This window comes from Thalassophryne amazonica, chromosome 6, assembly GCF_902500255.1.
Source record: "Thalassophryne amazonica chromosome 6, fThaAma1.1, whole genome shotgun sequence".
Classification (NCBI taxonomy): domain Eukaryota; kingdom Metazoa; phylum Chordata; class Actinopteri; order Batrachoidiformes; family Batrachoididae; genus Thalassophryne; species Thalassophryne amazonica.
Genome location: NC_047108.1, coordinates 129,296,921 through 129,324,313, shown reverse-complemented (window position 1 = coordinate 129,324,313; position 27,393 = coordinate 129,296,921). Strand labels below are relative to the sequence as shown.

Genomic DNA, 27,393 nt, shown 5'->3' with positions numbered 1-27,393 from the left:
CCATTAGAGCGCTTCGCTCTCAGACTGCAGGCTTACTTGTAGTTCCTAGGGTTTGTAAGAGTAGAATGGGAGGCAGAGCCTTCAGCTTTCAGGCTCCTCTCCTGTGGAACCAGCTCCCAATTCAGATCAGGGAGACAGACACCCTCTCTACTTTTAAGATTAGGCTTAAAACTTTCCTTTTTGCTAAAGCTTATAGTTAGGGCTGGATCAGGTGACCCTGAACCATCCCTTAGTTATGCTGCTATAGACTTAGACTGCTGGGGAGTTCCCATGATGCACTGTTTCTTTCTCTTTTTGCTCTGTATGCACCACTCTGCATTTAATCATTAGTGATCGATCTCTGCTCCCCTCCACAGCATGTCTTTTTCCTGGTTCTTTCCCTCAGCCCCAACCAGTCTCAGCAGAAGACTGCCCCTCCCTGAGCCTGGTTCTGCTGGAGGTTTCTTCCTGTTAAAAGGGAGTTTTTCCTTCCCACTGTAGCCAAGTGCTTGCTCACAGGGGGTCGTTTTGACCGTTGGGGTTTTACATAATTATTGTATGGCCTTGCCTTACAATATAAAGCGCCTTGGGGCAACTGTTTGTTGTGATTTGGCGCTATATAAAAAAAAATTGATTGATTGATATACATAATGCAAATTTTATAGACAATATGAACATTAGAGCTTTAATATGGTATACAAGCATAAAATTTATTGCTTAGAAATATAGAAGTCATACTGAAGAATATTTTAATAAGTTAAATTCAGATATTTTTTTCCTCAGTTATTTACAGACCCACGCCCTAATGCGGTAATATTTTTTCCTTCACTTGTACTGCAGTAATAATACTTGGAGATGAAATACTGCTGATCATAATGAAGGCTGTGCAGCGAACAAGTCCTTCCTTTGATGTTCGACAACTCAAATCCACTCGACAGTGTCGGGTCTTACTGTACGAACATGAGCCCTTTGTTTTGGAATAAAGATTCAGGCTTCTTCGACATGGGATGAGCAAAAAGATGCAGAAATGAAATGTTTAAAGACTGTTGGTGTGACTTCACTTTAGCTCTTGTATTCAAGGTAAACTGCCAGAACTAACCCAGCGGTAACAGTAAATAGCCCCCCTTTATTATTCGGCCCACCGGCACAGTTCATGCAGAAGTCAAAACTTCTACAACATCTGTTACAGCTTTGAGTCACTGCAATTTTCAGTTATTGCTCCCTCTGAGCAGGAGCTCCTGTTTGCACCTGCAGGATTATTAGAAGTCTTCAGGACTGATTTTCAAAGATCTTCAGAAACGATGGGAGTTGGGATTGTTTTTGTTTTTAATCTTACATACTGTGAGATGGGTAACATTTAACAGCTAACAGCTTTTAACGTGTTTCTCTAAAATTATTCTTAAAGTTGTAACAATCTGTTTAATCCATTGCATTTGTTGTAATCTTGTTTAGTATTTTCAGAAATGTCTGTTAGAAATCAGCTGCAGTGTGTTGGATTAATTCAGGTTCCATGACAAGTCAAGAGTGATGGGCTGTAAAATATGAACTGATAAGATCGGCAGCTCAAATCTGTCTGTTTAGCAAAATGAAACCCTTAAAGTGCTGTAAAGCCGATTTGTAAAGCTCTAATTCCTGAACCTTAAAGGGACAATTCAGAAGTGTGTGGAGAAAATAGCACCCCGTCTTGCTTCAGCACCATAGCATTGGTTTTGTCCTTAAAAGCTGCATATTCACGCTTTTTTTTTTCCTTTCAATAACAAAGAATTGTCACTTTAAAGTCAGTTGACACCGTTTATCAGATACAGAAAGGAACATTCACCCTTTGCATGATCATGCACACACTACACAATTCTCACCACTTCTTAAACACGCCCAATTTACATTTAAACACAATAAAACATTTCACTTTTATGTAACCAAAGCTGAATAATTTAAAAACAAGTGATGAAATGATCAGTTTGCAGCTAGGTCATTGTCATACATCCAAAAAAATTAAACTAAAATAACTTTGCTAATATAATATAAAGTCAAGCCCTGATGCCACAGTGAATTGTAAGACCTGTTCTGAAAAAAAAGTCTCCAAAGGCTTTGACATTAATTTAAAAAAAAAAAACCCTGAAAGACTGTTGTGCTGAACCACCACCACCAGTGACATGGTTGTTATAGCAGTTTACGCTTGTGTTTACCAAAAATAGACTAACTGCAGTGTGTGCAGGTTTGTTTCCAGAAAGCTTGAGTGACGGTAGAAACTGAAGACAGCAAATAAGCAGGAGCGACACTGAACAGTTTGCTGAGGCAGAAATAAAAGCAAAAATACGATTCTTCTCACGCAGGGCTTCAGAAGCCGCTGTGACATCCGGCGGGGAGACTCAAAGTGGTCGGCACCAAAGTGGAATCATGCAGGCCGGCGACAGCTCACAGATTAAGAGGTTGACGTGGCATAAGGCTCGATGGGAACACAGGGTGGCTGAGCTCATGTCTGGCGCACCTCGTGAAACATCAGTTCTCGTGGGATACGAGTCTCTGGGCCATAAAGTTTACCGGCCCGCTGCTCAAAGGCACTGACGTTCTGTCTTACGACCTCGTCAAAGAACATGGTGGCCAGCTGCGAGTGCAGCAAGGACCGGAACTCGAAGGATATCTGTTAAAAACAGAATTGGAAAATAACAGCATAAAGGTGCAGCAGAAAAAAAATTGGATTAAACAGAATTTATTGGTAATCAATATGCCACCCCCACCCACACCCCCCAAAAACCCACACAAATACAGCCAAGTATTATATTTTATAAATTTAATTTTCTGTCCCTCATGCTGATACATGAAACAGGTGTACACAGCATCCAGAAAGTATTCACAGCGCTTCACTTTTGGCACATTTTATTAAATGGTAAATGGACTGCATTTATATATCGCTTTTTCATCTGCATCAGACGCTCAAAGCACTTTACAATAATGCCTCACATTCACCCCGATGTCAGGGTGCTGCCATACAAGGTGCTCACTACACATCAGGAGCAATAAGGGCCTTTAGTGATTTTCCGGTCAGGCGGGGATTTGAACCAAGGATCCTCTGGTCTCAAGCTCAACGCCTTAACGACTAGACCATCACCTCCCGTAAGGCATAATCCAAAATGGGTGATTTTCCCCCCTCTCAAAATTTTATATATCTTTACCATGAAGCTCAAAATTGAGCTAAGGCACATCCTGTTTCCACTGATCATCCTTGAGATGTTTCTACAGCTAAACTGGAGCCACTTGAGGTAAATTCAGTTGACTGGACATGATTTGGAAAGACACACACTTGTCGACATACAAGGTCCCACAGTTGGCAGTCAGAACACAAACCAAGCATGAAGTCAAAGGAACTGTCTGTAGACCTCCGAGACAGGATTGTCTCATGGCACAAATCTGGGGAAGGGGACAGAAACATTTCTGATGCTTTGAAGGTCCCAATGAGCACAGTGGCTTCCATCATCTGTAAATGGAAGAAGTTCAGATCCACCAGGACTCTTCCTAGAGCTGGACGACCGTCTAAACTGAGCGACTGGAGAGATGGGCCTTAGTCAGGGAGGTGACCTGGAGAGATGGGCCTTAGTCAGGGAGGTGACCAAGAACCCGATGGTCACTCTGTCAGAGCTCCAGCATTCCTCTGTGGAGAGGAGAACCAGAAGGACAACCATCTCTGCAGCAATCCACCAATCAGACCTGTATGGTAGAGTGTCTGGATGGAAGCCACTTCTTAGTAAAAGGCACATGGCAGCCCACCTGGAGTGATGGTTCATCTTTCAGCAGGACAATGACCCTAAGCACACAGCCAAGATATCAAAGGAGTGGCTTCAGGAGAACTCTGTGAATGTCCTTGAGTGGCCCAGCCAGAGTCCAGACCTGAATCTGACTGAACATCTCTGGAGAGATCTGAAAATGTCTGTGCACCGAATGGACCAAACTGCCCAAAGATACGTGCACCAAGCTTGTGGCATCATATTCAAGAAGACTTGAGGCTGGAATCGCTGCCAAAGGAGCATCAGCAAAGTACTGAGCAAAAGCTCTGAATACTTATGTACATGTGATTTCTTAGTTTTTTATTTTAATAAATTTGCAAAAAATATATATATGATGTCATCATGGTGAAGGTCATCCCAGTAGCCAGCCCCAATGAGTATAACAGCAGCAAGGAGCAGAAAGTGAGCTACAGGCTACTCACAGAAAAGTCGACTGTGCAGGTGCGAGGGTAACCAGGAATGCCAGGACTGAAGCGCCATATCGTCTCCAGGTGGTTGAAAAGCTTTCCATCTGTACATACAGCCTAAAGCATAAACTCAGATTTTAACAAACTGGTTTAACTGCAGGTGTCATGACAACATGCACTTCATCTAACAAAAAAATAAATAAAAATAAACTAATGTTTTAAATTTCTTTTTGCCATAAAGGAACTGAAATGAAACAAGATGTGCTTCTAGTGAAGACACTCACTCACAGTCACAGCTTACTCCAATTAATGGTCACAGGGGGCTGGAACCTAATCCCAGCAGTCACAGGGCGTGAGGAGGGGTACACTCTGGACAGGATGCCAGTCTGCCACAGGGCTACATATTGACAAACACACACATTCACACCCGCACGCACACCTACGGACAATTTAAAGTTTCCAATCCACCTAACCCGCATGTCTCTGGATGTGGGAGAAAACTGGGCACCTGGAGGAAACCCACGCAAACATGGGGAGAACATGCAAACTCCACACAGAAAGGACCAGGTGGGAATCAAACCAATGACCTTCTTGCTGTGAGGCAACATTGCCAACCACTAAGCCACCGTGCTGCCCAATACATTTAGTGAAGACTTTAAGCTGTAATTGAAGGTGCTGAAGCGGTGAACTCGAGACCAGGGAATCCATGGTTCAATCTGGTTCTTAAATCCTCCAAACCGTGACTATCCAGGGTTGGGACCAGGAAGCAGAGTTGTAGTCTTACACACCTCTCTGCAGCTTCTCTCCCCCTGCCATCCCCTCATTACCCCATCCCCGTAGAGACGGTGCCTGCTCCCAGACCACCAACAACCAGCAAAAATCTATTTAAGCATAAAAATTCAAAAAGAAAAAATAATATAGCACCTTCAACTGCACCACAGACTAAAACAGTTAAATGTGGTCTATTAAACATTAGGTCTCTCTCTTCTAAGTCCCTGTTGGTAAATGATATAATAATTGATCAACATATTGATTTATTCTGCCTTACAGAAACCTGGTTACAGCAGGATGAATATGTTAGTTTAAATGAGTCAACACCCCCGAGTCACACTAACTGTCAGAATGCTCGTAGCACGGGCCGAGGAGGAGGATTAGCAGCAATCTTCCATTCCAGCTTATTAATTAATCAAAAACCCAGACAGAGCTTTAATTCATTTGAAAGCTTGTCTCTTAGTCTTGTCCATCCAAATTGGAAGTCCCAAAAACCAGTTTTATTTGTTATTATCTATCGTCCACCTGGTCGTTACTGTGAGTTTCTCTGTGAATTTTCAGACCTTTTGTCTGACTTAGTGCTTAGCTCAGATAAGATAATTATAGTGGGCGATTTTAACATCCACACAGATGCTGAGAATGACAGCCTCAACACGGCATTTAATCTATTATTAGACTCTATTGGCTTTGCTCAAAAAGTAAATGAGTCCACCCACCACTTTAATCATATCTTAGATCTTGTTCTGACTTATGGTATGGAAATAGAAGACTTAACAGTATTCCCTGAAAACTCCCTTCTGTCTGATCATTTCTTAATAACATTTACATTTACTCTGATGGACTACCCAGCAGTGGGGAATAAGTTTCATTACACTAGACGTCTTTCAGAAAGCGCTGTAACTAGGTTTAAGGATATGATTCCTTCTTTATGTTCTCTAATGCCATATACCAACACAGTGCAGAGTAGCTACCTAAACTCTGTAAGGGAGATAGAGTATCTCGTCAATAGTTTTACATCCTCATTGAAGACAACTTTGGATGCTGTAGCTCCTCTGAAAAAGAGAGCTTTAAATCAGAAGTGCCTGACTCCGTGGTATAACTCACAAACTCGCAGCTTAAAGCAGATAACCCGTAAGTTGGAGAGGAAATGGCGTCTCACTAATTTAGAAGATCTTCACTTAGCCTGGAAAAAGAGTCTGTTGCTCTATAAAAAAGCCCTCCGTAAAGCTAGGACATCTTTCTACTCATCACTAATTGAAGAAAATAAGAACACCCCAGGTTTCTTTTCAGCACTGTAGCCAGGCTGACAAAGAGTCAGAGCTCTATTGAGCTGAGTATTCCATTAACTTTAACTAGTAATGACTTCATGACTTTCTTTGCTAACAAAATTTTAACTATTAGAGAAAAAATTACTCATAACCATCCCAAAGACGTATCGTTATCTTTGGCTGCTTTCAGTGATGCCGGTATTTGGTTAGACTCTTTCTCTCCGATTGTTCTGTCTGAGTTATTTTCATTAGTTACTTCATCCAAACCATCAACATGTTTATTAGACCCCATTCCTACCAGGCTGCTCAAGGAAGCCCTACCATTATTTAATGCTTCGATCTTAAATATGATCAATCTATCTTTGTTAGTTGGCTATGTACCACAGGCTTTTAAGGTGGCAGTAATTAAACCATTACTTAAAAAGCCATCACTTGACCCAGCTATCTTAGCTAATTATAGGCCAATCTCCAACCTTCCTTTTCTCTCAAAAATTCTTGAAAGGGTAGTTGTAAAACAGCTAACTGATCATCTGCAGAGGAATGGTCTATTTGAAGAATTTCAGTCAGGTTTTAGAATTCATCATAGTACAGAAACAGCATTAGTGAAGGTTACAAATGATCTTCTTATGGCCTCGGACAGTGGACTCGTCTCTGTGCTTGTTCTGTTGGACCTCAGTGCTGCCTTTGATACTGTTGACCATAAAATTTTATTACAGAGATTAGAGCATGCCATAGGTATTAAAGGCACTGCGCTGCGGTGGTTTGAATCATATTTGTCTAATAGATTACAATTTGTTCATGTAAATGGGGAATCTTCTTCACAGACTAAAGTTAATTATGGAGTTCCACAAGGTTCTGTGCTAGGACCAATTTTATTCACTTTATACATGCTTCCCTTAGGCAGTATTATTAGACGGTATTGCTTAAATTTTCATTGTTACGCAGATGATACCCAGCTTTATCTATCCATGAAGCCAGAGGACACACACCAATTAGCTAAACTGCAGGATTGTCTTACAGACATAAAGACATGGATGACCTCTAATTTCCTGCTTTTAAACTCAGATAAAACTGAAGTTATTGTACTTGGCCCCACAAATCTTAGAAACATGGTGTCTACCAGATCCTTACTCTGGATGGCATTACCCTGACCTCTAGTAATACTGTGAGAAATCTTGGAGTCATTTTTGATCAGGATATGTCATTCAAAGCGCATATTAAACAAATATGTAGGACTGCTTTTTTGCATTTACGCATATCTCTAAAATTAGAAAGGTCTTGTCTCAGAGTGATGCTGAAAAACTAATTCATGCATTTATTTCCTCTAGGCTGGACTATTGTAATTCATTATTATCAGGTTGTCCTAAAAGTTCCCTAAAAAGCCTTCAGTTAATTCAAAATGCTGCAGCTAGAGTACTGACGGGGACTAGAAGGAGAGAGCATATCTCACCCATATTGGCCTCTCTTCATTGGCTTCCTGTTAATTCTAGAATAGAATTTAAAATTCTTCTTCTTACTTCTAAGGTTTTGAATAATCAGGTCCCATCTTATCTTAGGGACCTCGTAGTACCATATCACCCCAATAGAGCGCTTCGCTCTCAGACTGCAGGCTTACTTGTAGTTCCTAGGGTTTGTAAGAGTAGAATGGGAGGCAGAGCCTTCAGCTTTCAGGCTCCTCTCCTGTGGAACCAGCTCCCAATTCAGATCAGGGAGACAGACACCCTCTCTACTTTTAAGATTAGGCTTAAAACTTTCCTTTTTGCTAAAGCTTATAGTTAGGGCTGGATCAGGTGACCCTGAACCATCCCTTAGTTATGCTGCTATAGACGTAGACTGCTGGGGGTTCCCATGATGCACTGTTTTCTTTCTCTTTTTGCTCTGTATGCACCACTCTGCATTTAATCATTAGTGTTCGATCTCTGCTCCCCTCCACAGCATGTCTTTTTCCTGGTTCTCTCCCTCAGCCCCAACCAGTCCCAGCAGAAGACTGCCCCTCCCTGAGCCTGGTTCTGCTGGAGGTTTCTTCCTGTTAAAAGGGAGTTTTTCCTTCCCACTGTAGCCAAGTGCTTGCTCACAGGGGGTCGTTTTGACCGTTGGGGTTTTACATAATTGTTGTATGGCCTTGCCTTACAAACATCACAACAAGGACAACAAAGGCCTCTTGATACTTACTTTAACTAGATGAGGTCGGACACTGGTGATCATTGAGGTGTATCTCTCCACCACAGGAGGGAAACCCACTTCAAGCTGGGCCTTGGAGTGGCCCGATCTTTTCATGATGGTCTGCGACTTTTTACACCAGGGCACAAAGTTTTTGTAGTCGTCGACATTAGCTACCACATCATACATCTCCTGCATTGAATACCTATGGCAGCCCAAAGTGTAAACAAAAATATAAATTAATAATAATTTCTCATACCGAGCTTAAGAATAAAAATATTACTGACTCATTACAGTGGAACAGTACCCAAGTATACGACGCTCTGAGTACTCCTTCCTTTTGTTGGAGAGGCTGATAAAGTTTCTACTTTGAGGAACAGCTGTCATGGTGTCCCAGTCTTGAAGGCAAAGCAGTCTGGGAGTTCGTGTCATCAAAATGCCACATGACGACAGGTGTCTAAAAAGTGAGAGGAAACATCCTGTAAATCACATTCTGTAAATACTACAACCTGCCACATGCACTTTCTCCCATATAAAGAGTAAAGAGTACTACTGCATTCCAGATTCCACCTACTACAGTCACCAGGAGGGAATGAAAGGTCTCTGTGTTGTGGTTTTACTGGCATTTTCTGAGTTGGGCCTAGACAATCAAATTCAACACCCACACGTGTTTGTTGTAGCCCTTAGCACTGGGTTTTCTGGATGACCTGTAGGACCTGGAAAACTATTATGACTTCAACCTGACATATGAATCATTATGTGCTAAGAATGTATCAGCAAGCTGATCTACCTTGGATGGAATGACTAGTTGACTAACAGAAAATAATCAACTATTTATGATACTTGTTTAAGTCATTTTGGGCAGCGTAGTGGCCAAGTGGTTAGTGCACTTGTTTCTATATCAGAAGGTTCCCATTCAAGACCACCACTGCTCATTCTCTGTGTAATGTGGAGTCATCAGGAAGAGCATCCAGGGTAAAAGTTGTGTCAAATCAACAGAGCTCCATCTCAGATCTGCTGTGGCAACACAGTGAAAAAAGGGAAAAGCTGAAGGAACACACTTAAACTGTAGGTGACACAAAAAAATGTGCAAAAAAAAAAAACTAAAAACACACCCCCCAAAAATTATGAAATGTTGATTTAAAAAAAAAAAAAATCCTGAACAAAAAAGTTGATAAGTGCCCAGATGAAGGATAAACTACAGCTATCTGAAGCCTGTACTCTATTTCAGCTCTCAGCCGCGGCCAAATTGTTTTTGTTTTGTTTTTTTAAGTCCAGTCTGAACGTGTGTCTGAATAAGCTGTGGGGGACACAGCCTTATGAGTCTGAGCCTAATTTACACCACAATGAGGGAGACGCAACCTTGGAGGAAAACCTTCAGTCTGACAACAGTCACGATATTGGCAGAGTTCAGAACACAGAATGGTGATTACAAAACAACTAGGACTGCAAGCAGTCATATACGGGCCCTCGTTCCGCGCAACCGCCTACCCAGGGCAGCATGTCCCCTTGTAACCAGATGTGGGCATGTGTGTACACGGGCAACCACTCATCACACAGTTCAAATTTCAAGCAAATCACACAATGCATGAAGGAGTTATGACAGTTTGATATTTCATCCACTAGGCGGCGCTAAGAGCACAAATAGAGGAGCTAGGTGTGTTCAGGGGCCAACCCTCATTACACATGTGAAGTTTCAAGTCAATCAGGCAAAGCATGAAGGAGTTATCATGACTCGATGTTCCATGGCGAAGGGTCAAAATGGCGGCACCATAGCGGCCACACCCTTCAACATAGAGAAAAGCTTTTGATAACTTTTGGTCAGTATCATCTCTGGATGCTGTAAAAGAAATTTGAAGTGCATTGGACAAAATCCCTAGGAGGAGTTCCTTCAAATACGTGTGGAAATCACCCCAAAATGAGAAGTATAAATGAGGTCTATTTGGAGTAGACCCATGGTGCAAGAGACTTTTTTGTACGTCTATGCAAGTCACACATGTGTACCAATTTTCATCTCTCTACTCTAAAAAAAAAAAAAAAAAACCCTATGTGGAGGGGTTTTTGAAAGTTTCAAGGGGGCGCTATTGAAGTATTTTGCCACGCCCATGGGCGACGCCCCTATGAATTGTAAGAGGTTGTTGTGCTCGACCTGTGTATCAATTTTCATGATGATATGACAAAATTAAAGTCGTCAAAAGGAAGAACATAATTTCATGGCAGTGGGGCAATATTCGGCACGCCGCCACACGGACGCCGTTACTCGTAACTTCACGGCGTTCATCACCTATGTTCACCAACTTGTTCTGCATGTTTTAGAAGTGGAATGAAGTTGATTGGGTTAACTATGTGACATCAGTACCTGTTAAAGTAAAAATAGGACATTTCCTGTTACCACCGGGGGGGCGCTATGGTGGAGGTGGGAAGTTAATATATGCAGACATTCAGGGCGGAGCCCTCATCATGTCCAGCAAGTATGAAGGATCTACGATGAAGTATGTGAGCGTGACAGCTGTTCGAAGTGAAACGGCGTCCTCCGAAAAGCTCGCCAAAGTTTGACAAACCCTAGCAGCCACGCCTTTTGACCTAATTACATTCTTTTGACAACTTTTGATCACCATGGGGTCATGATGATGTTGAGCAAATTTGAAGACGATTGGATGAAATCCCTAGGACGAGTTCATTCAAATGTAAGTAGTGGAAATGGCCAAAAATGGCAAAAATCTGCTCAAAATCGAAACTTAAAATCAAAATGGCCGACTTCCTGTCGACCATTCACCATGACGGTAACAGACTTTTTTTGTGCGTCCCAGTATGGTCAATATGTGTACCGAATTTCATGAGGTACGACGAAAAAACCCAATGCGGAGGGTTTTTTTAAAATTTCTAGGCGGCGCTATTTCGTGATTTCGCTGCGACCTTGTGTGTGACCCCCAAAATATCGAATTTCGGATGCGGCCGGATGACTTTGGAAAGTCTGGTGAGTTTTTGAGCATGGGAAGGGCTGAAGTTTGATTTTAGAAGTGAGAATAATAATAATAATAAATAGTAATAATAAACAGGGCAGTTACAATAGGGTCCTCGTAGGACGTTGTCCTACTCGGGCCCTAATAATAATAAATAATAATAATAATAATAATAATAAATAGTAATAATAAACAGGGCAGTTACAATAGGGTCCTCGTAGGACGTTGTCCTACTCGGGCCCTAATAATAAATAATAATATAATAATAATAACACAAACACATCACAACACCATGACACAGACCAGAGGAACCTATTCATCTACTACATCATCTACATCTGGAGACAAGAAGGATATAACTCAAAGGATTGCTGATCATGGAAAAGTAGAACTGAGAACATTTAAATACACAGACCACAATGTACTGGACTTGGAGCACGATATAGACCCGGACAATAATTTCTTCTCAAATATCAATGACAGTTGTTGCTATTATACAGATGAACAGTTTAATCGGATCATTAAAACGGATAACAAATGATCAATAATCCATTTCAACAGCAGAAGTTTATATGCAAACTTTAACAACATTAAAGAATATTTAAGTCAATTTAAAAAAATATTTAACATAATTGCTATATCAGAAACATGATCAATGAAGATAAAGGAATGGATTTTGAACTGGATGGATATGAATTTAATTGTGTAAACAGAAAGAATAAGAGTGGAGGAGGAGTGGCTGTGTATGTGGATAAGAACATGGATTATAAAATAGTAGACAATATGACAACTGTGATTGATAACTTATTAGAATGTATAACTATTGGTGAAGGTCACTAAAATTAACATTAAATCGGTGTGTAACTTTGCAAAAACAATGTCGGACTCTGTAGTTTTCTCTGGGCCCCTCCCCAATCAGACCGGGAGTGACATGTTTAGGCCGCATGTTCTCCTTGAATTGCTGGCTGTCTGAGTGGTGTCCAAAAAATGAGGTGGGCTTCATAGATAATTGGCAAAGCTTCTGGGGAAAACCTGGTCTTGTTAGGAGAGACGGCATCCATCCCACTTTGGATGGAGCAGCTCTCATTCTAGAAATCTGGCTAATTTTCTTAAATCCTCCAAACCGTGACTATCCAGGGTTGGGACCAGGAAGCAGAGTTGTAGTCTTACACACCTCTCTGCAGCTTCTCTCCCCCTGCCATCCCCTCATTACCCCATCCCCGTAGAGACAGTGCCTGCTCCCAGACTACCAATAACCAGCAAAAATCTATTTAAGCATAAAAATTTAAAAAGAAAAAATAATATAGCACCTTCAACTGCACCACAGACTAAAACAGTTAAATGTGGTCTATTAAACATTACATCTCTCTCTTCTAAGTCCCTGTTAGTAAATGATATAATAATTGATCAATCAATCAATCAATTTTTTTATATAGCGCCAAATCACAACAAACAGTTGCCCCAAGGCGCTTTATATTGTAAGGCAAGGCCATACAACAATTATGTAAAACCCCAACGGTCAAAACGACCCCCTGTGAGCAAGCACTTGGCTACAGTGGGAAGGAAAAACTCCCTTTTAACAGGAAGAAACCTCCAGCAGAACCAGGCTCAGGGAGGGGCAGTCTTCTGCTGGGACTGGTTGGGGCTAAGGGAGAAAACCGGGAAAAAGACATGCTGTGGAGGGGAGCAGAGATCGATCACTAATGATTAAATGCAGAGTGGTGCATACAGAGCAAAAAGAGAAAGAAACAGTGCATCATGGGAACCCCCCAGCAGTCTACGTCCATAGCAGCATAACTAAGGGATGGTTCAGGGTCACCTGATCCAGCCCTAACTATAAGCTTTAGCAAAAAGGAAAGTTTTAAGCCTAATCTTAAAAGTAGAGAGGGTGTCTGTCTCCCTGATCTGAATTGGGAGCTGGTTCCACAGGAGAGGAGCCTGAAAGCTGAAGGCTCTGCCTCCCATTCTACTCTTACAAACCCTAGGAACTACAAGTAAGCCTGCAGTCTGAGAGCGAAGCGCTCTAATGGGGTGATATGGTACTACGAGGTCCCTAAGATAAGATGGGACCTGATTATTCAAAACCTTATAAGTAAGAAGAAGAATTTAAATTCTATTGTAGAATTAACAGGAAGCCAATGAAGAGAGGCCAATATGGGTGAGATATGCTCTCTCCTTCTAGTCCCCGTCAGTACTCTAGCTGCAGCATTTTGAATTAACTGAAGGCTTTTTAGGGAACTTTTAGGACAACCTGATAATAATGAATTACAATAGTCCAGCCTAGAGGAAATAAATGCATGAATTAGTTTTTCAGCATCACTCTGAGACAAGACCTTTCTGATTTTAGAGATATTGCGTAAATGCAAAAAAGCAGTCCTACATATTGTTTAATATGCGTTTTGAATGACATATCCTGATCAAAATGACTCCAAGATTTCTCACAGTATTACTAGAGGTCAGGGTAATGCCATCCAGAGTAAGGATCTGGTTAGACACCATGTTTCTAAGATTTGTGGGGCCAAGTACAATAACTTCAGTTTTATCTGAGTTTAAAAAGCAGGAAATTAGAGGTCATCCATGTCTTTATGTCTGTAAGACAATCCTGCAGTTTAGCTAATTGGTGTGTGTCCTCTGGCTTCATGGATAGATAAAGCTGGGTATCATCTGCGTAACAATGAAAATTTAAGCAATACCGTCTAATAATACTGCCTAAGGGAAGCATGTATAAAGTGAATAAAATTGGTCCTAGCACAGAACCTTGTGGAACTCCATAATTAACTTTAGTCTGAAGAAGATTCCCCATTTACATGAACAAACTGTAATCTATTAGATAAATATGATTCAAACCACCGCAGCGCAGTGCCTTTAATACCTATGGCATGCTCTAATCTCTGTAATAAAATTTTATGATCAACAGTATCAAAAGCAGCACTGAGGTCCAACAGAACAAGCACAGAGATGAGTCCACTGTCCGAGGCCATAAGAAGATCATTTGTAACCTTCACTAATGCTGTTTCTGTACTATGATGAATTCTAAAACCTGACTGAAACTCTTCAAATAGACCATTCCTCTGCAGATGATCAGTTAGCTGTTTTACAACTACCCTTTCAAGAATTTTTGAGAGAAAAGGAAGGTTGGAGATTGGCCTATAATTAGCTAAGATAGCTGGGTCACGTGATGGCTTTTTAAGTAATGGTTTAATTACTGCCACCTTAAAAGCCTGTGGTACATAGCCAACTAACAAAGATAGATTGATCATATTTAAGATCGAAGCATTAAATAATGGTAGGGCTTCCTTGAGCAGCCTGGCAGGGATGGGGTCTAATAAACATGTTGATGGTTTGGATGAAGTAACTAATGAAGATAACTCAGACAGAACAATCGGAGAGAAAGAGTCTAACCAAATACCGGCATAACTGAGAGCAGCCAAAGATAACGATACGTCTTTGGGATGGTTATGAGTAATTTTTTCTCTAATAGTTAAAATTTTGTTAGCAAAGAAAGTCATGAAGTCATTACTAGTTAAAGTTAATGGAATACTCAGCTCAATAGAGCTCTGACTCTTTGTCAGCCTGGCTACAGTGCTGAAAAGAAACCTGGGGTTGTTCTTATTTTCTTCAATTAGTGATGAGTAGAAAGATGTCCTAGCTTTACGGAGGGCTTTTTTTATAGAGCAACAGACTCTTTTTCCAGGCTAAGTGAAGATCTTCTAAATTAGTGAGACGCCATTTCCTCTCCAACTTATGGGTTATCTGCTTTAAGCTACGAGTTTGTGAGTTATACCACGGAGTCAGGCACTTCTGATTTAAAGCTCTCTTTTTCAGAGGAGCTACAGCATCCAAAGTTGTCTTCAATGAGGATGTAAAACTATTGACGAGATACTCTATCTCCCTTACAGAGTTTAGGTAGCTACTCTGCACTGTGTTGGTATATGGCATCAGAGAACATAAAGAAGGAATCATATCCTTAAACCTAGTTACAGCGCTTTCTGAAAGACTTCTAGTGTAATGAAACTTATTCCCCACTGCTGGGTAGTCCATCAGAGTAAATGTAAATGTTATTAAGAAATGATCAGACAGAAGGGAGTTTTCAGGGAATACTGTTAAGTCTTCTATTTCCATACCATAAGTCAGAACAAGATCTAAGATATGATTAAAGTGGTGGGTGGACTCATTTACTTTTTGAGCAAAGCCAATAGAGTCAAATAATAGATTAAATGCAGTGTTGAGGCTGTCATTCTCAGCATCTGTGTGGATGTTAAAATCGCCCACTATAATTATCTTATCTGAGCTAAGCACTAAGTCAGACAAAAGGTCTGAAAATTCACAGAGAAACTCACAGTAACGACCAGGTGGACGATAGATAATAACAAATAAAACTGGTTTTTGGGACTTCCAATTTGGATGGACAAGACTAAGAGACAAGCTTTCAAATGAATTAAAGCTCTGTCTGGGTTTTTGATTAATTAATAAGCTGGAATGGAAGATTGCTGCTAATCCTCCGCCCCGGCCCGTGCTACGAGCATTCTGACAGTTAGTGTGACTCGGGGGTGTTGACTCATTTAAACTAACATATTCATCCTGCTGTAACCAGGTTTCTGTTAGGCAGAATAAATCAATATGTTGATCAATTATTATATCATTTACCAACAGGGACTTAGAAGAGAGAGACCTAATGTTTAATAGACCACATTTAACTGTTTTAGTCTGTGGTGCAGTTGAAGGTGCTTTATTATTTTTTCTTTTTGAATTTTTATGCTTAAATAGATTTTTGCTGGTTATTGGTGATCTGGGAGCAGGCACCGTCTCTACGGGGATGGGGCAATGAGGGGATGGCAGGGGGAGAGAAGCTGCAGAGAGGTGTGTAAGACCACAACTCTGCCTCCTGGTCCCAACCCTGGACAGTCACAGTTTGGAGGATCCAAGAAAATTGGCCAGATTTCTAGAAATGAGAGCTGCTCCATCCAAAATGGGATGGATGCCGTCTCTCCTAACAAGACCAGGTTTTCCCCAGAAGCTTTGCCAATTATCTATGAAGCCCACCTCATTTTTTGGACACCACTCAGACAGCCAGCAATTCAAGGAGAACATGCGGCTAAACATGTCACTCCCGGTCCGATTGGGGAGGGGCCCAGAGAAAACTACAGAGTCCGACATTGTTTTTGCAAAGTTACACACCGATTCAATGTTAATTTTAGTGACCTCCGATTGGCGTAACCGAGTGTCATTACTGCCGACGTGAATTACAATCTTACCAAGTTTACGCTTAGCCTTAGCCAGCAATTTCAAATTTCCTTCAATGTCGCCTGCTCTGGCCCCCGGAAGACAATTGACTATGGTTGCTGGTGTCGCTAACTTCACATTTCTCAAAACAGAGTCGCCAATAACCAGAGTTTGATCCTCGGCGGGTGTATCGTCGAGTGGGGAAAAATGGTTAGAGATGTGAACGGGTTGACGGTGTACACGGGGCTTCTGTTTAGGGCTACGCTTCCTCCTCACAGTCACCCAGTCGGCCTGCTTTCCCGACTGCTCGGGATCTGCCAGGGGGGAACTAACGGCGGCTAAGCTACCTTGGTCCGCACCGACTACAGGGGCCTGGCTAGCTGTAGAATTTTCCACGGTGCGGAGCCGAGTCTCCAATTCGCCCAGCCTGGCCCCCAAAGCTACGAATAAGCTACACTTATTACAAGTACCGTTACTGCTAAAGGAGGCCGAGGAATAACTAAACATTTCACACCCAGAGCAGAAAAGTGTGGGAGAGACAGGAGAAGCCGCCATGCTAAATCAGCTAAGAGCTAGTAGCTACGCTAAGCTAGCGGATTCCTAAAAACACACAAAGTGAATAATGTGTAAATAATTTAGAGGTAATTCAACAGAAGGAGTGCTTTAGTTAAGGCACCAGACAGGCCATGAAGCAGCACAAGTAACACACGGCAACAGTGCTAAAAAATTAAATAAAAATCCACCAGACAGGCCATGAAGCAGCACAGGTAACGCACGGCAAGAGTGCTAAAAAATAAAATTAAATAAAAATCCACCAGACAGGCCATGAAGCAGCACAGGTAACGCACAGCAACAGTGCTAAAAAATAAAATAAAAAAAAATCCACCAGACACGCTGTGGAGCAGCACAGGTGAAGTGAAAAAGCACAAGTGAAAAAGTCTTGAAAAAGTCTTGAAAAAGACTGTTAGTTCAGAGTCCAAAGCAGCAGGTAGCAGTCTCTGTGTAAACAGTTCGGCGTTGATCAACATATTGATTTATTCTGCCTAACAGAAACCTGGTTACAGCAGGATGAATATGTTAGTTTAAATGAGTCAACACCCCCGAGTCACACTAACTGTCAGAATGCTCGTAGCACGGGCCGAGGCGGAGGATTAGCAGCAATCTTCCATTCCAGCTTATTAATTAATCAAAAACCCAGACAGAGCTTTAATTCATTTGAAAGCTTGTCTCTTAGTCTTGTCCATCCAAATTGGAAGTCCCAAAAACCAGTTTTATTTGTTATTATCTATCGTCCACCTGGTCGTTACTGTGAGTTTCTCTGTGAATTTTCAGACCTTTTGTCTGACTTAGTGCTTAGCTCAGATAAGATAATTATAGTGGGCGATTTTAACATCCACACAGATGCTGAGAATGACAGCCTCAACACGGCATTTAATCTATTATTAGACTCTATTGGCTTTGCTCAAAAAGTAAATGAGTCCACCCACCACTTTAATCATATCTTAGATCTTGTTCTGACTTATGGTATGGAAATAGAAGACTTAACAGTATTCCCTGAAAACTCCCTTCTGTCTGATCATTTCTTAATAACATTTACATTTACTCTGATGGACTACCCAGCAGTGGGGAATAAGTTTCATTACACTAGACGTCTTTCAGAAAGCGCTGTAACTAGGTTTAAGGATATGATTCCTTCTTTATGTTCTCTAATGCCATATACCAACACAGTGCAGAGTAGCTACCTAAACTCTGTAAGGGAGATAGAGTATCTCGTCAATAGTTTTACATCCTCATTGAAGACAACTTTGGATGCTGTAGCTCCTCTGAAAAAGAGAGCTTTAAATCAGAAGTGCCTGACTCCGTGGTATAACTCACAAACTCGCAGCTTAAAGCAGATAACCCGTAAGTTGGAGAGGAAATGGCGTCTCACTAATTTAGAAGATCTTCACTTAGCCTGGAAAAAGAGTCTGTTGCTCTATAAAAAAGCCCTCCGTAAAGCTAGGACATCTTTCTACTCATCACTAATTGAAGAAAATAAGAACAACCCCAGGTTTCTTTTCAGCACTGTAGCCAGGCTGACAAAGAGTCAGAGCTCTATTGAGCTGAGTATTCCATTAACTTTAACTAGTAATGACTTCATGACTTTCTTTGCTAACAAAATTTTAACTATTAGAGAAAAAATTACTCATAACCATCCCAAAGACGTATCGTTATCTTTGGCTGCTTTCAGTGATGCCGGTATTTGGTTAGACTCTTTCTCTCCGATTGTTCTGTCTGAGTTATTTTCATTAGTTACTTCATCCAAACCATCAACATGTTTATTAGACCCCATTCCTACCAGGCTGCTCAAGGAAGCCCTACCATTATTTAATGCTTCGATCTTAAATATGATCAATCTATCTTTGTTAGTTGGTTATGTACCACAGGCTTTTAAGGTGGCAGTAATTAAACCATTACTTAAAAAGCCATCACTTGACCCAGCTATCTTAGCTAATTATAGGCCAATCTCCAACCTTCCTTTTCTCTCAAAAATTCTTGAAAGGGTAGTTGTAAAACAGCTAACTGATCATCTGCAGAGGAATGGTCTATTTGAAGAGTTTCAGTCAGGTTTTAGAATTCATCATAGTACAGAAACAGCATTAGTGAAGGTTACAAATGATCTTCTTATGGCCTTGGACAGTGGACTCATCTCTGTGCTTGTTCTGTTAGACCTCAGTGCTGCTTTTGATACTGTTGACCATAAAATTTTATTACAGAGATTAGAGCATGCCATAGGTATTAAAGGCACTGCGCTGCGGTGGTTTGAATCATATTTGTCTAATAGATTACAATTTGTTCATGTAAATGGGGAATCTTCTTCACAGACTAAAGTTAATTATGGAGTTCCACAAGGTTCTGTGCTAGGACCAATTTTATTCACTTTATATATGCTTCCCTTAGGCAGTATTATTAGACGGTATTGCTTAAATTTTCATTGTTACGCAGATGATACCCAGCTTTATCTATCCATGAAGCCAGAGGACACACACCAATTAGCTAAACTGCAGGATTGTCTTACAGACATAAAGACATGGATGACCTCTAATTTCCTGCTTTTAAACTCAGATAAAACTGAAGTTATTGTACTTGGCCCCACAAATCTTAGAAACATGGTGTCTAACCAGATCCTTACTCTGGATGGCATTACCCTGACCTCTAGTAATACTGTGAGAAATCTTGGAGTCATTTTTGATCAGGATATGTCATTCAAAGCGCATATTAAACAAATATGTAGGACTGCTTTTTTGCATTTACGCAATATCTCTAAAATCAGAAAGGTCTTGTCTCAGAGTGATGCTGAAAAACTAATTCATGCATTTATTTCCTCTAGGCTGGACTATTGTAATTCATTATTATCAGGTTGTCCTAAAAGTTCCCTAAAAAGCCTTCAGTTAATTCAAAATGCTGCAGCTAGAGTACTGACGGGGACTAGAAGGAGAGAGCATATCTCACCTATATTGGCCTCTCTTCATTGGCTTCCTGTTAATTCTAGAATAGAATTTAAAATTCTTCTTCTTACTTATAAGGTTTTGAATAATCAGGTCCCATCTTATCTTAGGGACCTCGTAGTACCATATCACCCCAATAGAGCGCTTCGCTCTCAGACTGCAGGCTTACTTGTAGTTCCTAGGGTTTGTAAGAGTAGAATGGGAGGCAGAGCCTTCAGCTTTCAGGCTCCTCTCCTGTGGAACCAGCTCCCAATTCAGATCAGGGAGACAGACACCCTCTCTACTTTTAAGATTAGGCTTAAAACTTTCCTTTTTGCTAAAGCTTATAGTTAGGGCTGGATCAGGTGACCCTGAACCATCCCTTAGTTATGCTGCTATAGACGTAGACTGCTGGGGGGTTCCCATGATGCACTGTTTCTTTCTCTTTTTGCTCTGTATGCACCACTCTGCATTTAATCATTAGTGATCGATCTCTGCTCCCCTCCACAGCATGTCTTTTTCCGGGTTCTCTCCCTCAGCCCCAACCAGTCCCAGCAGAAGACTGCCCCTCCCTGAGCCTGGTTCTGCTGGAGGTTTCTTCCTGTTAAAAGGGAGTTTTTCCTTCCCACTGTAGCCAAGTGCTTGCTCACAGGGGGTCGTTTTGACCGTTGGGGTTTTACATAATTATTGTATGGCCTTGCCTTACAATATAAAGCGCCTTGGGGCAACTGTTTGTTGTGATTTGGCGCTATATAAAAAAAATTGATTGATTGATTGATTGATCTTCTTATGGCCTCGGACAGTGGACTCATCTCTGTGCTTGTTCTGTTAGACCTCAGTGCTGCTTTTGATACTGTTGACCATAAAATTTTATTACAGAGATTAGAGCATGTCATAGGTATTAAAGGCACTGCGCTGCGGTGGTTTGAATCATATTTGTCTAATAGATTACAATTTGTTCATGTAAATGGGGAATCTTCTTCACAGACTAAAGTTAATTATGGAGTTCCACAAGGTTCTGTGCTAGGACCAATTTTATTCACTTTATACATGCTTCCCTTAGGCAGTATTATTAGACGGTATTGCTTAAATTTTCATTGTTACGCAGATGATACCCAGCTTTATCTATCCATGAAGCCAGACGACACACACCAATTAGCTAAACTGCAGGATTGTCTTACAGACATAAAGACATGGATGACCTCTAATTTCCTGCTTTTAAACTCAGATAAAACTGAAGTTATTGTACTTGGCCCCACAAATCTTAGAAACATGGTGTCTAACCAGATCCTTACTGTGGATGGCATTACCCTGACCTCTAGTAATACTGTGAGAAATCTTGGAGTCATTTTTGATCAGGATATGTCATTCAAAGCGCATATTAAACAAATATGTAGGACTGCTTTTTTGCATTTACGCAATATCTCTAAAATCAGAAAGGTCTTGTCTCAGAGTGATGCTGAAAAACTAATTCATGCATTTATTTCCTCTAGGCTGGACTATTGTAATTCATTATTATCAGGTTGTCCTAAAAGTTCCCTAAAAAGCCTTCAGTTAATTCAAAATGCTGCAGCTAGAGTGCTGACGGGGACTAGAAGGAGAGAGCATATCTCACCCATATTGGCCTCTCTTCATTGGCTTCCTGTTAATTCTAGAATAGAATTTAAAATTCTTCTTCTTACTTATAAGGTTTTGAATAATCAGGTCCCATCTTATCTTAGGGACCTCGTAGTACCATATCACCCCAATAGAGCGCTTCGCTCTCAGACTGCAGGTTTACTTGTAGTTCCTAGGGTTTGTAAGAGTAGAATGGGAGGCAGAGCCTTCAGCTTTCAGGCTCCTCTCCTGTGGAACCAGCTCCCAATTCAGATCAGGGAGACAGACACCCTCTCTACTTTTAAGATTAGGCTTAAAACTTTCCTTTTTGCTAAAGCTTATAGTTAGGGCTGGATCAGGTGACCCTGAACCATCCCTTAGTTATGCTGCTATAGACGTAGACTGCTGGGGGGTTCCCATGATGCACTGTTTCTTTCTCTTTTTGCTCTGTATGCACCACTCTGCATTTAATCATTAGTGATCGATCTCTGCTCCCCTCCACAGCATGTCTTTTTCCTGGTTCTCTCCCTCAGCCCCAACCAGTCCCAGCAGAAGACTGCCCCTCCCTGAGCCTGGTTCTGCTGGAGGTTTCTTCCTGTTAAAAGGGAGTTTTTCCTTCCCACTGTAGCCAAGTGCTTGCTCACAGGGGGTCGTTTTGACCGTTGGGGTTTTACATCATTATTGTATGGCCTTGCCTTACAATATAAAGCGCCTTGGGGCAACTGTTTGTTGTGATTTGGCGCTATATAAAAAAAAAATTGATTGATTGATTGATTGATAATGAGGTGGGCTTCATAGATAATTGGCAAAGCTTCTGGGGAAAACCTGGTCTTGTTAGGAGAGACGGCATCCATCCCTATATAAAAAAAAATTGATTGATTGATTGATTAATAATTGTAAATATAAAACATCTACCGATTTAAATGAAATTGATATGGTGGTGGTAAAACAGGTCATTGAATGGATTGTAGAACCATTAACATACATCTGTAACTTATTTCAAACCGGTAAATTTCCCAATCAAATGAAAATAGCTAAGGTTGTGCCGCTGTATAAGACTGGGGATAGACACCACTTCACAAATTATAGACCTGTTTCTTTGCTTCCACAATTTTCCAAATTATTAGAAAAGTTATTCAATAATAGATTAGACAAATTCATAAATAAACATAAATTACTTACTGATAGTCAATATGGATTCAGAGCACATAGTTCAACATCACTTGCATTAGAATCAGTTGAGGAGATTACAAACACCATAGACCACAAATTACATTCAGTTGGAATATTTATAGACCTTAAAAAGGCTTTTGATACAATCAATCATGACATATTAATCAGTAAACTTAACAGTATGGGATTAGGGGGTTGGTGTTGCACTGGGTGAGAAGCTACTTAAGTAACAGAAAACAGTTTGTGAAGTTGGGGGAATATACATCATCATGCTTGGACAATGCTTGTGGCGTCCCACAGGGGTCAGTATTGGGTCAAAACTGTTTCTAATTTATATAAATGATATTGTCAATGTTTCCAAAATATTAAAATTAGTATTATTTGCAGATGACACAAGCATTTTTTGTTCAGGGGGGGATTTGCAGGAGTTACTGAGGAGGATCAGTATAGAAAGGGGAAAATTGAAAATATGGTTTGACAGAAACAAATTATCATTAAACTTAAGTAAAACAAAATACATGTTATTTGGCTATTATAATACAGACATACAGGTTCAGTTACAAGTTGAGGGGGTAGATATTGAAAGGGTACATGAAAATAAGTTTCTGGGGGTGATAATAGATGATAAGATAAACTGGAAGACTCATATAAAACATATACAAAGTAAACTGTCAAGAAGCATTTCAGTTCTAAACAAAGCGAAACATATTCTGGACCATAACTCACTCCGCATTCTTTACTGCTCACTGGTTTTACCATATTTACAGTACTGTGCAGAGGTATGGGGTAATACTTATAAAGGTACAACACAATCACTATCAGTAATGCAGAAAAGAGTTATAAGAATTATTCATAATACTGGCTATAGAGATCATACAAATCCACTATTTTTACAATCCAAATTCTTAAAATTCACAGACTTGGTTCATTTTCAAACAGTACAAATCGTGTATAAAGCAATAAACAATTTATTTCCAGCAAATATTAAAAATATGTTTTTTAACAGATCAGGGGATTGCAGTCTGAGGGGGAAATTTAATTTAAAGCATCAGTGGGCACGAACAACATTAAAAGGTTTCTGTATTTCTGTCTGTGGAGGAAGTGGAACAGATTGGGAGTGGGGCTCAAGCAATGTCCAAGCATGAACCAGTTCAAACAGCGGTACAAAAATGTTTTTTTCTAGGTATAGGGAGGAGGAAGGGTAATGAGGGTTAGGGTGTTTTTGTTTTTTGCTTCGGCTTGTAAATATATAGTATTTTGTATGTAAGTAGGTATGTGTAGGTGTGTATATATATATATATATATATATATATATATATATATATATATATATATATATATATATATATATATATATATATATATATATCGGTTTAGGTGTGTAGGAATCTATGTGTATATGTGGCAAAGGGTATTACTGGTTGTGGGGAAGAAGGGGTAGGGATAAATAAGCTGATGCTTCACCCTACCCCTTTTCGGACATGTTGGGTACACAGTAGGAACTTTTTTGTTGTTGTCTTTACTGATCTATCTTGTAATTGTTGTTGTATCAAATGTTCGAAATAAACAGTTTTCATTCATTCATTCATTTAATAATAATAATAATAAACAGCGCAATTACAATAGGGTCCTCGTAGGACTTTTTCCCTACTCGGGCCCTAATAAATAAATACTGCAGGCGATTTCAGCATGCGGGTGGAGGTGATAAATTAAAACATCTGAAAACTATTTAATTCGTTGTCCTGGCTGAAGAAAAGTGATGGTTCGAGTCTCTCCTGTACTGATCTGCGACTGGCACGGTCCGCTACAGGTTTAATCCATTCACTGCATCTGCGGCTGATGGATCAAGTCTCTCCTGTCCTTGCGCTGCAAGTTAAAAGACTATCGAGAAGCCGCCAACACCGTGCAAGCACGCTCAATAAAAGCGCTCCACCTGCCAATCAAAAGGATTCTGTCAGCGAGAATTAACCGTTCTGACACGTATAAAAAACATGCATCACCGACCCGAAACACTCAGTGGAAACAGGGCTGTCAGTAGCCTGTAAAAATCCATATTCTCTTTTTGGAGAATATGGATTTTGGGCTGGAACCATTAAGATAATGGTTGCAGCGGTGATGCCATTTCCTCCTCCTTCTCCAGTGTCTGAACTCGCTGGGAAGTACCTGGATTTTAGTGGCGCACAGTACAAAATCCAAATATTTATCTATTCAGTAACTGTGCACCAGAAAAGGATAAATTTCAAACTGTTGTTTAATTACACATCGTGTCACCTACACTTTAAATCATTTGTCAAGAAAAAATTTATTGTTCCAGCATCTGAAATTCAAAGACTTTATGCTTTATTTAATTTAACCATTATTTAACCAAGTTAGTCCCATTGAGATAGAGACCTGTTTTGCAAGGGAGACCTGGACATAGGCCTGGGCGATATATCGATTAATTCGAGTTTTTTTGTTGCAGACGATTTAAATAATTAAAAAAAAAAAAGTTATTTTTTTCTCCTCTTGCTGCAGCGCCCCCTTTTTCCCCCCAGGACCTTCCGTACACCCCCCCGTCCCATTTCCTTCACACAATAATAAACATGGCTCACCGCTAATGGAGAGCGAGTTTCGTCACTGGTTTTGGATTGCTGTGACAGACGTGAAACAAGTGACTGCACGCTGCAAAGTCTGCAACAAAACGCAGCTGCACAATAAACTTATTCCAGCATCTAAAACAGAGGCATCCAGCTGCGTGGGAGAAATGCCACACTACGAGGGGAACAAGAGCACAAACTCCTGCTAAAAAGCACCTAACCCCGATGGAACCATTTGCCCAAGTGCAGCTATACTAAAATACGACATGGAGACCAATTATCACAAAAGGGGGTAAAAAGAAACAAAATGGGGCCGACTGACCCAGACTGACTCCAAATATGATTCGATTAATTACTTTTATTTAATTATTTTTAAGCGAAATGGGGACTGATAATGAAACGGGGTAAAACATAACAAAATGGAGCAGACTGACTCCAAATATGATTCCATTAATTACTTTTATTAAGTTTTTGTAGCTAAATGGGATGAAATGGGGACTGAGAATAACGAAATGGGGGTAAAAACTTAACGAAATGGAGCAGACTGTCCCATTAATTGAAGTCTCTCGAACGCCAGATGGTGCACCTGCCCCTACTACATGGACTGAGCACATATCACAAAAAACAAAAGCTAAACAATTCAATAAAAAGTAATTATTTGGAGTCAGTCTGGTTCACTCTGCTCCATTTCATTACATTTTACTCCCATTTCGCATTTTAGTATGGCCTGTTTTTGATAAACCATGACCTCTCGACTCCAGTTGGGGTTTGGTTTCAATCAGTGTTCTCAGTACAAATATTTAAGAGCAGGCATATGTATAATACACCACAACATTCATAGAATCCAAGACACTGTTCATAATTAGAGCCCAAAAACCTGGATTTTTGCACTTGGGGTTATCGCAGCAAATCCAAGGTGTATCTGCACACTGATTTGGCACAAGGTTTATGCCAGATTCCCTTCCAGACGCAATTCCACATTACATGAAGAAATGCGGCAGGGGTGGGGTTTCAACCAGGAACCTTCCGCACTGACACCACTAACCATCTGGCCACCATCCCCACATATCCTTGCATTTGATATTTTACAGGTGAAAAACTACACTTTGTTCTACAGATAGCTTCTTCATATCAGACGCATTTTTACAAAAAGGTAGTGGTCGTTCAATGGAGATAAACATATGGAACTAAAATGAACACAAATGGAACCAAAAAGCCTGAAAAAATGAAGTAAATCATACAATGGACTATTTTTCTATGCAATGAAACAAATAATGTCATGTGATGTAAGGCCAACAATCAAAGGGCAAGGATCTATTTAGGAAGTATGCAAGTTAGCCAGAGGGTAATTCAAGCCTCGTCCCACCTCCTCCAAAATTCGCTGGCCACCCCCCACACAAAATTTCCTGCTGGCGCCCGTGATCATGACTTTAAAATGTTTCAGACTGACCTGATATCGCGCCGTATACATCCTCTCGTCTCCACTGTGTGACATGAACGAGGAGATCCGACGGCAGCACCGTGAAGAAAGTCACTTAACGTCCGCACACCCATGAGGGACCTCCGGACTCCGGCCGCCATGAAACGAGCCAGTCCGTCCAGGGAACGCAAGTCCTGGCTCCGTTAAGGTGATAATGTTGTGGACCTACAGTTCGGACCGGAATCAAAACCTCCCCTAAATTAGTTCAACTATATAAATGAACACTTGTGAATCGTGCTTTACCGCCACACAGCGTCTCTTCGGTTCGAGTTTAATTTGCATTTACCTATTTTCAGTTTACTGCTAATGTTAGCTCGGTAGCTAGCAACGTTTCAAAACGAAGCTAAACAAACGCGACCAATAGCCGCGTTCCACTTTTTCAGCAACACTTACTCCACTTTACATAACGAACCTCAAAATTTGACGAACGTTTCACATGTGTACGATCATTTTGGTTTACCAAGCACCACACAGATGAAAACGACCTTAACCTGCTTCCAAAAACGCCGGTCAGCCCGCAGACGCTGGTAGTGACGTCTTCTTCTATC

The 27,393-nt window shown here is 40.7% G+C and overlaps 1 protein-coding gene across 3 annotated transcripts; it reads right to left on the bottom strand.

Moving 5' to 3' along the window:
• Positions 1-1,314: 1,314 nt before the first annotated feature.
• On the bottom strand, positions 1,315-27,393 carry si:dkey-190g6.2 (coenzyme Q-binding protein COQ10 homolog A, mitochondrial). Of its 3 annotated transcripts, none has more exons than XM_034173449.1 (6): positions 27,258-27,393; positions 26,816-27,010; positions 8,675-8,824; positions 8,380-8,572; positions 4,184-4,285; positions 1,315-2,620 (listed from the first exon to the last, which is right to left on the bottom strand). In XM_034173449.1, exons 2-6 carry the CDS (start codon positions 26,944-26,946, stop codon positions 2,453-2,455), a joined length of 744 nt encoding a protein of 247 aa, XP_034029340.1. In that variant the 5' UTR covers positions 26,947-27,010; positions 27,258-27,393; the 3' UTR covers positions 1,315-2,452. The 3 variants fall into 3 exon arrangements, with proteins under 3 accessions (XP_034029340.1, XP_034029341.1, XP_034029339.1); XM_034173450.1 differs by having other exon boundaries at positions 27,337-27,389; XM_034173448.1 differs by having other exon boundaries at positions 26,816-27,330.